The sequence below is a fragment of the Diabrotica undecimpunctata genome, chromosome 10 (assembly GCF_040954645.1).
Source record: "Diabrotica undecimpunctata isolate CICGRU chromosome 10, icDiaUnde3, whole genome shotgun sequence".
Taxonomy (NCBI): domain Eukaryota; kingdom Metazoa; phylum Arthropoda; class Insecta; order Coleoptera; family Chrysomelidae; genus Diabrotica; species Diabrotica undecimpunctata.
The window spans coordinates 33,918,083-33,932,841 of NC_092812.1; the positions used below are offsets into that span (position 1 = coordinate 33,918,083).

The window sequence follows — 14,759 nt, forward strand, 5'->3', positions numbered from 1 at the left end:
ATCGCCCCTCTGCCTGCAGCACCTGTAGATAGTCAATCCATGTATCCTTTTTTGTGTGTTTCGGGTCTATTAGTTTGCTTACCTACAATCTTTAACCACTTATAAAGCGCCATACTTCCCTTATTATCTTTTCGATTATTGCTATTGATTCGTTGTCCACTAGTTTGAGTAGTTCTGCTTGTATATTATCAGGGCCTGCCGCTTTGCCATCCTTTAACTGTGTTATTGCGAAATAAACTTCCAAGTAATATTCTTGGTCCATTATTTACCTCTTCGTCTAGCTCAAAAGTGTTATCTCTTTGGTCTTCAAATAGTTTTTCTAGATATTCTTTCCACGTTCTTATTTTACTCTCTTTATCCAAGATGTTTCCGTTAGAATCAGTTATATTTCCTTTCTGCCTTCGTCTTAGTCCCCCTGTGAGTTCTTTAACTTTCCTATGTACATTGTGACTATCGTACTTTGACTGCAGAGTCTCAATTTCTGCGCATCTTTCCCTTGCTTCTTTTTCTTTCGCTTCCCTGATTTTCTTTCTTATTAATATATTTATGGTTTTATATTTGTCTGGGTCATTTTTGGCTTCTTTTCTCTTGTCCATTAGTTTCAGGAACTCTTTTCTAGTTTCTTCTTCATTAATCTTTAAGTGTTTATCCTTTAAATTTTGCACTATTTCTGTAATATGTTTGATCGTTTGTTCTTCGTTCGATTCGTCTCTAATTGCAGTCACTTGCTCGTTTAACGTGGCTTGGACTCTCATCCTCGTATCGAGATCTTTCAGCATACGTAGGTTGTATGATTGTGCTTTCCTTTTCTGCACTGTTTTGAGTTTGACTCGAAATACTCCCACCAGTGGAATGTGGTCTGTCTCCAAGTCTGCTCCAGGATAAGTCTTGACAGATGTAAAACTATTTCGGAATCTTTTATTTACTAAAATGTAGTCTATTTGATTCCTAATAATTTTCCCGGGTATGTTTTGAGGGGATTTCCACGTGTACAGCTTGAGAGGCGGCAATTGGAAGAATGTGTTAGTGACAACTAGTTCTGAGTCTTCTGCAAATTTTTCTAGGAGGTCTCCTCTTTCGTTTCTGACTCCAAGTCCATGTGCTCCAATGTACTGGGTTTTATCTCCAGCTCCAATCTTGGCTTTAAAATCGCCCATAACGCTGAGAACTTCCTGTCGAGGAATTTTCTATATGATACTGTTGATGTTCTGATATAACTCAATTGCTTCTTCCTCCTCTTTGTTTGCAGTGGGAGCATAGACTTGGATGATGTTTATATTAATAGGGTTGGCTTCTACTTGTAGTAACATCGCTTTCTGTGATATTGGTGTAAAGTTAGTAACGCATTTGGCAACCTTGGGTGATACCATTATTCCGACTCCATATTCATGTGATTCATCACTTTTTTCTGGCTAATATACCTTGTGATCTTCTATTTGTATTTCTTCAGAATCTGGCCATCTCATTTCTGCTATTCCCATGATTTCAATATGCATTCTTTTCATCTCCTGTATTGCATTGTGGATTTTTCCTGCTTTGTATTCTTCTTCTTAAAGTGCCTATCCGTTCCGGACGTTGGCGATCATCACGGCTATCTTCACTTTGCTTATTGCAGCGCGGAACAGTTCAGTGGTAGTCGTGTTATACCACTTTCGCAAATTTTGAAGCCAGGAAATGCGTCTTCTTCCCGGTCCTCTCTTACCATTTACTTTCCCTTGGAGAATCAGCTGGAGAAGGCCGTAACGTTCTTGATTTCTCATTACATGACCTAGATATTCCAACTTTTTAGTTTTGACGGTCATGAGAATTTCACATTCTTTCCCCATTCTACGCAGGACCTCCACATTAGTAACTCTGTCAACCCAGGATTGCTTTGTATTAAGTTTTGACATTCCATGTGCAGATCTTGATATTCTTTCTACACTTCAGTTTATGATCTTTTGATAAACCCCAAATTATTAATGAATTATTATTGTAAATCAACAAAATTCTGATTTCCTTATAGAAAATATAAGAAAACAATAACTTGTGGATAAATCTAGTAGCTCTAATCTAGCACTAAAAGTTAAGTAGTTTTTTTCTCGTAATTATCTCATAGAGAGACTGTATACATTTTATGTGAAAGCAGGATTGCAACAGGATTCAATGCTTAGTCCTTATTTAGTTTCATTAGTGTTGGATCAGATAAAAGAGAAACTAAGTATAGGGTAACATTTTCTGTTGTTTAATGTATGCTGATTATATAGTGTGTAGTAGCAGGAAATACCGCAAGGTATTTGAAATAAAAACTGGAACAGTAGGAACAAGCTTTTGAGAAAAAAGGATTAATACCTAGTAGGACAAAAACAGAGTATTTGGAATGTTCAGTTAGAGATGGATTTATAACTACAAATAAAATGGTATCTTTGTGTGACAAAATGATTGTGAAAACTAATAGTTTGAAGTACCTAGAATTGGTACTAGAAAGTAATGGGTAAAACGATGGAGGTGTATATAGTAGAGTTAGTGCAGAATGGATGAAGGGAAGAAAACGAGTGGTGTGTCGTGTGATAGAAGAATTCCAAGGGACCTAAAATAAAAATTACATAAAACTGCCATAAGACCTAAAATGTACGACACTGAATGTTGGGCACTTAAAAAGAAAGAAGAACGACCAAATGCATATGGTGAAAATGAGCTTAGAGGGATGACTGGAGTGACAAAAAAAGCTAAACTAAAGACTTAATATACTAGGGGAAATGTAGTTGCACCAATTAATGCTAAAATGAGAGAGCATAAGTTAAGATAAATTAGGCACGTTCAATGTCAAGACACTTATCAGTCAATACGAAGAATAGCTGATCTTCTAGTTCCTGGGGGGAGTAGGAGAGAAATCCAAAAGAAGAACTGGGTAAAGACGCTCAGACATGACTTCTCGGTAAAGAGGATTTATATTGGTATGTCTCAAGATATAAGCTTATGGAGGAATATGATAACATTTGTTTTCCATTTAAATCATTTTGAATTTTGCCAATAAACTTTTCCTGGTTTTGCAAAAGAATGTTGAGAATAGCAATATACAGTTTTATCCTTTTTATCTAGTGTTTTCAAAATGATGCCGATTGGAACTAATTCATGAATTCCTAAACGTAAAAATCACCTCCTAATATTACTATACTCAAATTATTATTATTACCACCCAATACACCCCAGTTAATAATTTTTTTTAAAGTAATTTTGTTTAAACTTTAATTTTTAACATTTATGTAATTTTATTTAAATTCTAAATACTTATTTATGTGTTGATTTTGTTATAAATTAAATCGTTCAATGTTAAATAAATGTTTTTGAAAAAATCAAATGCTAAAACAATCCGTTTTCAACTTATTAGAATGAAGAACAAAGTCCTGTATAAATATGTATATAGACTGTTAGAAAAGTTTGTCGTTATTTAGTTTAATGTTATCTTTATTCGTCGTGGATTTATGCCTAGATTAAAATGGTAATGAAAAAAATATTCGGCTGCATGCCTGGTGTTAATCATATAATCTCTTGCTCGGCACCCCTGCTAATACTCGGTAAGTTGGATCGAAAGAAGAGCGCCAAACAATGGAAAAGCAAAGGAAAAGGAAAAGGAAAAACAACTCTTTCGTTGATCTTGTAATATATTCAGAAGACATTTCGGTTGGTAGCCGTCGGGAGTTGGGAGTCGGGGCATCTAACTCCATCGCTGCTTCTCACAAAAGACAACGAGAGGTTGTCGATTTGTTCCGGATGCTTAATATTTTTAAGAGTCTCGCATTTGGTAGCTGTATCAGGGGTCGAGGATTAAAATGTAATAACTTTGCTGCACGCTGAAATTACATTTTTAATTTGAATATCTTATTTTTCGTGTTGATTTAAGCATTTAGTCGGGCATTGAGCCCGCTAAGGCGTGCCATCTCCGGAAAAATTGCGATTCTGGACTAGAGCTAAATGTATAATGGTAAAGATTGGGGCTTAAAAATTATAATGGAGGGAAGGGAGGATGCTGCCCACCCGATGTCAACGGGGTGGTCATAGCCGACTTGGATCGAACGCCAGACCCCGAAATCTGATCACGTCTTCGCTCTTGATCTTATCACGTAATGAAAAATTGCACGTTCGTTAAGGGTAGGTGCTCAACTTCATCTAGCTCTCCTTAAGAACACTTACTGGCATACTGCTCTCCAACTATCTCCCAGAATAAGTAAACTACAACAATAAAACTACTATTATTTCGATGCTTATTAAATATCTTCATATTTAATCGTATTAAAAATTTACTGTATATCTTGTTATGTGAATTGTCATCCGAAAATAGACAGAAAATATAAAGACCGTAAAAATTAAGAAAAATTAAACTACAAATTAAAATAAACTGTTGTTGCGAAGATTTTTTCTTGTGACACTTTAAAATTATTTACAGTCTTTAGTAGGAATTTTCTCCACACTTACCGTTATACCTAGGAGATTACTATCGTTTCTTAAGTCCAAGTTATGTGAGCATCCTTAAAAATTGGATTCTAACCTGATGTCTTTTCCGCGTAATGTCCAGGACAGCGCTGATGGTACTCTTGCGCTTGTTTTTTGTCTTGTCCATAAGGATGGAAATGAGCTGCTTCTGTCTTTTTTTACACCTTTTTTAATTATTGTTTGGTGGTATGTGCCACTCTTTTGTTATTTTTTCATTGAGATAAACAAAAATTGTTCTTTTACTGTGACAGGTTTGTCATAAGATATTGCATATGGTCGTAGAATCGTTACTGGCTTCTGATGAATATTGATGTCGGTTATATACTACGAGCTCACTTGGGATTTAAAGGATTGGACCAGCTGGCTGCAGAAAATCCGGAAAGACAGATTTCAATGCATTCCTCCAGCGGCAACAGCAGCATTGGTCCGCGCATTTATTCATTTTCAAGAAACATTACAATTTACGGACGTGAGTGCTATACCATCGCAGATTAGGTTCTGTTGGATCCTCAAAGCTTTTTCAGGTTTTGTATCCTCAAAGCAATCATACTCCATGCCGAAGACAACCTCAAAATATTTGATTATATAAAAGCAATTGGTGATATTATCAAACCCAAGAACATCTGCTTCGCCTCCAGAATCTACAACAATAGCGTCTGTATATTATATTTAACTAATAAAAACATAGTAGATGAACTTGTAAAATCTCATCCTACCATACAAATCGGCTCAATAACTTTAAACATATGTAAACTCGTTTCTCCTACAAAGAGAATCTTCATATCCAATGTCTCTTCGTGTATCCCACATGAAATTATCGAAACCGCTGTGAAAAGCCTAGATCTAAAAATTGCTTCTCCAGTATCATTTTTTAAAGCAGGCATTCCAGGGGAGGAATTCCCACATATTCTTAGCTTTAGAAGACAAGTTTATGTGTTTCCGCCCTCCGAAACTTTTGAGTTTCAAACCTGTCTTGTGCTCTCTTTCGAAGATAATGAAAACCGCATCTTCTTTTATACTGACAAAATGGAATGTTTCGTCTGTAAAAGATCAGGGCATGTCGCTTCTTCAAGTTGCATAAATCCACCAGAAAGTACCTCTTCTTACCAGACAATTGTTTCATCTTCTTTAAGAGCCAAATCCACGTCTACTGAAAAAAGCACACCAACACTGTATCTTTCACACCAACAGAGATATCTCCTCCAGTCAATAATGTACCACTTACATCCTCAAATAACAACTCCTCATTAGAACAACCAAGCCAACATATGACAGATACACAAATACACTATAAACGCACACACTCAGAATCTTCTTCTCCTAGCGACGTAACTAGCATAACTGAAGAATCTCATAGTGAACAAACTAATATCCATGCCGGGTTTTCCAAACCATAAAGCAAGAAAAAACTTAAACGGTCAAATTGTGACTTAATCCAATTTGGTCTTCCCAAAATTTCCCGTCACTATGGAAACAATCCATAATGATTCCTATAAAAAAAGGGGATCAATCCCCAGACACGCTAAACTCATACAAGCCAATATCTCTCACCTGTACATTATGTAAACTTCTAGAAAAAATGGTTAATAAAAGATTACTTTGGTACCTTAAACAAAATAAAATACTTGACCAACTTCAATCAGGCTTCAGACCAAATCGATGCATCATGGACAATCTTATACTTCTGCAATCAACAATTGCGACTGCGCTATCTAACAAAAATGAAGTCATTGCAATCTCCCTTGACATCGAAAGCACTTTTGATTCTATACCGATTTCTGTGATACTAAACAAACTAAACCAGAACAGGCTATCCGGTAATATATTCGTTTATAAAAATTTTTCTCACAGAGCGATCTTTTAAAGTATTTACTAATGGCAAAACTTCCTCACAACACACAACCACAAACGGTGTCCCACAAGGGTCTGTCCTAAGCAGCACACTATTTCTCCATAGTATTAACGTATTTAGCACAAGTACTTTACTATAAAGCACGCTAAGCAAAATAAACAACTGGGCCAGTCAATCCGGCCTTAACTTCTCCCCATCCAAATCCAAAGTTATTCATTAAACCAGAAGACAAAACACGCACTCTCCAACCATTACTCTGAATGGAAATTTTCTCCAAGTAGTAGATCAAATAAAACTTTGCATTATTTTCGATAAAAAAATTTCCTGGAGACCACACATTCGAGAACTTAAGGGTAGCTGCCTTCAAAGAATGAATCTTCTTAAATCACTAGCTCATTATAGTTGGGGAGCCGATGAGAAAACACTACTAAAAATACATCGAGCTCTTATTCGCTCCAAACTTGACTATGGTAGTGTTCTCTACATGTCATCAAGTAAATCACTACTACGTTCACTAAATGTAGTCCAAAAACTCCCCTTCTACTCTGTTTAGTCCGGTGGAAAGCATTCATGTAGTTTCGAACCTTCTCTTCATCTAAGACGACAACAACTTCTACTGCTCTATTTCACTAGAGTTTCAGCAAATCCCACAAATCCCACAAGAAATCTCATCTGTAATAGACAGTTACCAGTTACTAATAATCCTAGAATGGTACCGTCCACTATACAAATGTTAATTCCTTATTTAGATATCAATCTGTTGTCGACCAGCCCTTTCACGGTCCCTCAAACTCCTCCATGGATATGTAAACTTCCAAATTTCAATATCGAATTATCCAAATATAATAAAAATGAAATACCACCTTCTGTTATCAAACAAAGATTCTATGAAATACTACATCGATGCAACTTCGATAATATCCTTTACTCAGACGCATCCAAGACTGAAGAAGGTGTTGGCTGTGCTGTTACAATGACTACAACCACCGTCAACTTGTTTCGACTCTCCAGCAATTGCAGTATTTATACTGCTGAACTATATGGAATACTACAAGCGGTGAAAACTCCACTCAACGATAATAAAACTATAGCAATATGTACGGACTCTCTGTCCTCCATGCAGTCCATAAGAAACGTACATTCTATCCACCCAACAGTTCAAGAAATCCAGAGTATATGTAATCGCCTTCAAACTAATGGAATTACAGTAACAATATTGTGAGTCTCATCACACGTTGGTATTCCAGGTAACGAAAAAGCAGCAAAACAAGCATGTTCTCTTAAGGTAACAACAGACATTCAAACATCATCAGATCTAAAACCAACACTCAAACATAAAATAATGGACTTTTGGAATGATAATTGGAAAAGAAGCAATACCAAGTTAAGCGTTCTACAACCAAACATTTTCTACCACCAGCTCTCACCAATGAAAAGAAAGGACAAATCAATATTCGAAGATTGAGAATAGGGCACACACGCGTCACACATGGACACCTAATGAATTCCAGTAATGAGATTTTGTTACATATATTGTTATTACATATATCTGGGTCAGAATATCAAGGTAAACAAAGAAAACCAAACTACCGAAATAAGCAGACGAGTAAGAATGGGATGGGCCGTATTTGGAAAACTCTCATACATACTGAAAGACAAAAAGATACCCCAAAACCTTCGAACCAAAGTGTTCGATTCTTGTATCCTTCCCGTTCTCACTTACGGAGCTCAAACCTGGACATTCACAAAAAAGAACATGGACAAGATTCGAAAAACTCAGCGAGCCATGGAACGACAGATGCTTGGTATCTCACTAATAGATCGGCAAACGAACGAAGCAATCCGGAACAAAACAAAAATAAAGGGTGGCGCGAAACAAGCAGCTAAATTAAAATGGAAATGGGCTGGACACAACGAACGTCTCGAAGATGGTAGATGGAACAAAGAAGTCGGAAACTGGCGACCGTACGATGCGAAGAGACCAAGAGGAAGACCTCAAATGCGATGGAGCGACGATATCAAAAGAGTCGCAGGACCAATGTGGAAACGCCTAGCACACAACAGGGATGAATGGCGAGAAATGGGAGAGGCCTTTATTCGACAATTCGGATAGAAACAGCGCTAAAAAAAATGAGATTTTGTGCCAGTACTGCAACAGCACGACTTCCGTAACACATGTACTTCTTGACTGTCAACACTATCTAGCGGCCAGAAGAAAATACAATCTTGGTAACAACCTAAAAGACATACTTATCTCAAACAGCAGCAACTATGAAAGTGTATTAAACTTTTTAAAAAACACAAAGTTATACAATTTAATATAAAACAAAATGTATTATAAAAACTGTATTGTAACTAATTTGTACCCAATGTAAAGTATTAACCATGTAAACATGAATGTAAATTGTACCTGTGTCAATGACCATTAGCTGTCGAGACACATATTTTCGAAATAAAAAGAGTAAATAAACAAAAAAATAAATAAACTTTGTGAATAGAGAATTTATGAACAAAAAAAATTATATATTTCTGTGTCAGAGTTGGTAAGCAGTATGGCAGAGACCTCAGAGGGTCGTCGGACACTTTTTCTCGCACGGTCTTAGCCCAAAACTGTTATATAAATTATATTCACCTAATCTTTCACCTCTGCCTTCTACTTTTCTTACACGTCTTGAGAAAATTAAAGTTTGGCCCTTGTTCGGCAACGATTATTCCTTAGGCCATTCTATTTTATTTAAGGTACAGGTGCTCCGATATTTTATACCGAAACCTAAGCCCTGGATCATTATCCTTTATATTAGCTTGTTACGTTTTTGAAAATGAACGAAATGAGTGCTTTTTGTTACTTTTTGCTATACTAAGTTATGGTTTATAAGGATATTTGAAGCGTGCATTTCCATAACTTTGTAAGTGCCAATATGCCTCATTTGGTTTTTTTAAGTTAAATGAGTTGCAAGTGCCATGTTCCATCGCCTAAAATTTATTTCATGTCGATATGGCTAGCGACGGCGTGAAAAGTGGGGATAAAGTAGCGGTGCAAGTCATAACGTTGGAAATATCGTAGTGCAATTCTGTTAAATGTAGAGTGGCGCATCAGTTACTAAATTATTTTTGTTTGGACGTGTTGGGTTGGGTTTAAACATAAGTATTTGGAACGAATATGGATGAAACTACAGAAAAACGGTCCAAAAAGAAAAGAAGAGTTGTTGATAGTTGGAAAAAATATAAAACCAAGAAAATGAGAAAATGGCGAAGAATATGTTTCTCTAGTCAATAAAAAGACCGTTACAAAGAAAATGCCACCAGCTGATGTAAGTATGGTTTAAAGACATACCTATCTAAATAGACGTTAAAACATAAATAATTTTTTTTTGTTTAAATCTATCTAAATATTCCAAAATTGTTTTAGGTAAAATGCAAGTGTCCACTAGCATGTAGATCCATAAGACTGGAATACCTTGTTGAGTTGTACAATCATTTCTATGAAATGGCTGATTATAGTAAGCAGCAAAGTTACCTACAAAGGTTTATTCATCCCCAATTAATCAAAAGGAGACGTCATGGTCAGTACGAACATCCCAGTGAAAGTAGGAGAAAGCACTCTTTCACCTATCATTTACTTTTGCCTGGAGGATCTGAAATAAGGGTTTGCCTCAAAACATTTTGTAGTACGTTTGCCGTAACTCCAAGAAGAGTGCAACTTTTGGGAGAAAAAATTCTTGATGGTAAAATGGATATGTCAGAAAAACGAGGAGGGGCTCGACAAAATATTTTCAAGACTGTCTGGACTAACAAGATTATAGAGCATATCGAAAGTTTTCCAAAAATTGAGAGCCACTACGCAAGGGCGCAAACCCCGGATAAGCTCTTCTTGTCACCGGATTTAAACGTAAGTAGAATGTACCGTGCATTTTTAGAGAAATATTGTGCGGATTATCAGCCGCCTAACAAACCACCAGTGACTAGACAATGGTATAATGAAATTTTTATATCAAAATTTAACTTATCTTTTGCAAGGCCTAAAGTAGATACATGCTCCACATGTGATAGTTTGGCTGTTCAAATAAAATCAGGAGATAAAGCTGCTGTAACAGAACAGGAGCTTCACCATCGGAGAGCAGAGGCTGCTACAAAAGCAATGTCAACTGAGACCAAAAATGCATGTACAAGTAATTGCTATGTTCTTTCCTTCGATATGCAGCAGCAAATGTACATCCCCCAATTAACTCACTCCGAAATGTACTATCCACAACAGCTTGCAGTGTGTAACTTAGGAATTCACGATTCCATCACAGGAAAGGGATTCATGTGTTTATGGACTGAGGACTTTGGGGGAAGGGGTGCCTTGGAAATTAGCTCCTGTTTATATACTTACCTTACTAAGGAAATTGGCAATCACGGAAAGAAAAAGCTTATTTTGTGGTCGGATAATTGTGGGGGTCAAAATAAAAATCAGTTCATGATCGCCATGTATTTGACCATACTAGCTAATAACGTTTTTGAGGAAATTATTCATGTAAAAAAAATTTCCTGTAAAAGGACACACTTTTCTTAATTGCGACAGAGATTTCGCAATCATAGAAAAACGTAAAAAAGTGTGTAAGGCTTATACATTGATGAATGTTGTTAACATCATTACTAGTGCGGCCCAGAAAAATCCATTCTCGTGCATGGTGGTTAAGGACTTTTATGATTTCAAAACCGTTGCCTGTGATAAACTGAACACAAAGAAGTTAGGAATTTCAACAGCTACGCAGCTTCGTCTTACAAGAGAGAAATTTGGTACGGTGATGGTGGCTAAAGGACATAGTGAGCTCGCTGGATGGAGTGAGACCAATGTACTCAAATCTGGAGTTACATTAGAAGACTTTAAAATCATAGACCTTCAAAAAACTAGAACTCACTTTGGTATCCCAGAGAAAAAAAGAACAGATATTGAAAAAATGCTCCCTTATCTTCACGATGATGCCAAGAAGTATTTTAAAGAAAAATTAGCTCAACCAGGGCAAGTTTCTACTGTAGGAAACAACGGTTAAAAATCTGGCACTTAAAACGTTTTGACTTGCAAACCTGATGGCACTTACAACGTTTTGACCTTAGACAGATTTTTGAATTTTTTTTTAAGTAAGCTTTGTTTATTGTTCCTTTGCGGTATGTTTGTATTATATAATACCTTTAAACTAATCCTTTTTCAGTATGTTACATTATAAGAAATAAACATGTTCGATAAAAAACTGTTTTTTACTCCTCCTGAAAAATTTATAATTTGGCACTTACTACGTTATGGAAATGCACGCTTCATTTTCCCTTTTTTGGTAACGATAAAACTGTTGCTAGTGTGAGCCGATAATTAAGTATTTTAGCGAAGTACTTATAACTCAAATTAAATATTTTAATACTATAAAATGGGGGACTAGTTTCAGGTTTACAAAGTGTACCCCGTCATCAGACTCAATTCAATCTAGCAAAGTCTACAAACGATACGTGTATTAGGGGTTATGTAGAACTTATGTAATTTTTTTTATATTTTACAATACAACTAGGACGTAGTTATTGTTACTATATATTGCTAGCTAGTTCTAAAAGCATATTCGTTAACTCCTTTTCATCACTTCCTATCAGGAAGACATCGTCTGCGTATCGAAGATGGTTAAGATACTCTACAATTATTCTTTTTCCTTTCTCTTGCCAATTTAGCTTCTTGAACACATCCTCTAGTGCTTGGTTAAACAGCTTTGGTGATATAGTGTCACTTTGTTTTATTCCTTTGCTCAGTGCTAGTGAGTCCATTGAGTTCATGCATCTTAATTGGTTTTTTTAGTTTCTGGTATATTGTCAATAAATTCGGTACATCTATAGTCTATTGATGTTTACTGAGCATTTCATTGTTCAGTTTTCCACACTGTCGAAAGTTTTCTCAAAGTCTACAAAAGCTGCATATATCGGCATGTTATACGTATTTGCTTTTTTGGATTAGGATTAGGATTTTCACAGTTAACCAATGGTCACTGGCACTAAATCACTGTTTGAATCCTGCCAGTTTTCGTATCTGGTGTCCGTCTAATTTTGTTGTTAACCTGTTATTAAAGGATCTTCATCTCTTGTAATATTTAATTTAGCAGCAGATGGACTGTATTAATAACGGGTTTTCCACGGCGATTCTTTAACATTTCTGTAGTGACTCCATCTTTTCCAGGCGATTTGTTGGAGGTAGTTTTTCTATAAGTTTAAAGTCCTTGATAATATTATTGTGTGACCGTAATAATCTCATTCCTGCTGCTTGTCACTTATACATATTCCTTCTATAATCTATTTCAATTTTGCCTACTAAGGTCTCAGGTATTTCTATTTTTTCTATTATGGTTTTAATTTGTCTTTTATTAATTTTTTAATGGTTTTATTGAGTTCTGTAATTTCTATACTTCTTCTGTAGAAGCTTTTTGCTTTCTCTCATAAACATTTTCGTTGTATTAGAAATGTAGTTTTATAGGGAGGTATCGTCGTTAGATTAGCGACTAAATATCATAATTTTTTTCTTAGAAGCATTTAATTTTAGACCAATTTTTCTTTCTGTCATATTCACGGAATCGAATAACCCTTGTAGGTCCAGGAGATTGTAAATAATAAAATTATTTTCTCCTACGGCAACGTTCTGTAGGAACGTGTGTAGGAGAATCTAAGGCACTCGATTTCACGTCGCTCACAAAAACTCAGCCTTTTACAGACCATAACTTGAATGGTGACTTGGGTCTGTACTCCTACAAAATTTAACTGACCCAGAAGCTGAAGGTCAACGATAATAGACGTGTGTTTGGTGAATGGGTTCTGAAGCACTTGAAAACCGAACCCAATTCTCACCGAAAAATCATCTTCAGCGATGAGGCCCAATTTTGGATGAATAGACATATCAACAAACAGAATTTTCTTGGAGATAAAGTCGTCGATCATGTCATTCGAAATTTTCAGACCACTATCGGTAAAGATTTCCTATTCCTTGGCGATAACACAGCCTGGCATCGATCTATTAGTTTAATTTAATCTCAAAAAGATCAAGATATCCTTCATTTGCCAGTATCCTCGAGGTACCCTAATCTCTACTATATTGAACATGCTTGGTATCTTTTTGAAAGATCCTTATGTACACACAAACGACACCCTGAAACTGTTGAGCAGTTGAGATAGCTACTGCCCCAACTTTGGATGCAAATCAGCCAGCAGAAGCTGAACTATTTGGTGAAAATTTTCCAAAGATGTTGCTAAGTAGTTATTAAAGTTCGTTAAAGAAATAATACCTTTTAAAAAATATTGTTTATTTCTTAAAATTAATCAGGTGCTTTTTCACTTTTAGTTGCTTCATGAAACTCTTGGGATATTCGATATTTGGTATCAAAATTATGTATTAGTATTTCAATAACATCAATAAGTTTTATCCAGCAAAATTTTATATCAGTCTCCCTATATTTTTTATTTTTACTGCTCCGTATTTTCTCTCTAACGTAAATTGTATGCAGATATTAAGAAAAATAAGTTAAAAATCCTTCATTGTGTTTAAAAGTTCTTCTAAGAGGGTTAGTATAAAAATTTTTGTATAAGAACTTTATCCCATATAGGTGAGCATGCAGGTAATTTTTATTGCATGGTAATAAGAAGAGGAATTTGCCGGAGAGGCAGAGTGGTAGAGAGAGGTACATGTCTCGTACGAATTAGCCAAATGTGTTTTCGCATATTAGACATAATACAATTCTAAGCCGAATTAATTCCCTCTCCCTTGCGGTATTTTGGAGCACAGTAAAAGCATTAATGTGATCATACCTTGTCTCGAACTTGTCTTAGCCAACGCGTGTCGCTGTTACGTCTTAGGCGCGGTTCAGATGTCTCCGCAAGCGGATTATCAGATGCAGATCGGGATGGAGATTCGAGGTGGAGGTCTGGCGCCACTCAGGATTCCTCTTTCGCCAGATTTTCTTTTCGACTCCATTAACTTTATTTCCTCTTAACCAAACAACTATGTGCACGGGGATTAGGCATATTCCATTTTGGGGCCTTTCTTTTGATAAGAAACCATTCTACTTCTCGATCGAATGCATGCAGCGTCTACTTATTGAAAGTTTTTAAAAAACAAGCCCAAAAACAATATACGAGGTGAGTTTTACATTTACTCATAATGTTTTACGCTTTTATACACTATTTGATTTTCTTTTTATTTATATAAAGAAAATGTTATTTTCTCCACTCTAACATTTTGAAAATCTTGAGGTGGAATATATTAAAAAAAAAAACACCAGTGACCTCTCCAGCCAATCAATTGCCCCACTTTTAATAATCCACTTATTCGTAAGTATCTCGTTTAACCACTGTCGGACAGAAAGAAAATAATGAAGTGGAACTCCATCCTTTTGAAAATGTAAAACATTCTCCTTGAATACCTTCTGCA

The 14,759-nt window shown here is 35.9% G+C and overlaps 1 protein-coding gene across 1 annotated transcript; it reads left to right on the top strand.

Moving 5' to 3' along the window:
• The first annotated feature begins 9,590 nt into the window (after positions 1-9,590).
• On the top strand, positions 9,591-10,880 carry LOC140451683 (uncharacterized). The gene is made up of 2 exons (XM_072545527.1): positions 9,591-9,636; positions 9,735-10,880. The coding sequence occupies exons 1-2, from the start codon at positions 9,622-9,624 to the stop codon at positions 10,878-10,880; spliced, it is 1,161 nt and encodes a 386-aa protein (XP_072401628.1). The 5' UTR covers positions 9,591-9,621.
• The last annotated feature ends 3,879 nt before the right edge of the window (positions 10,881-14,759 follow it).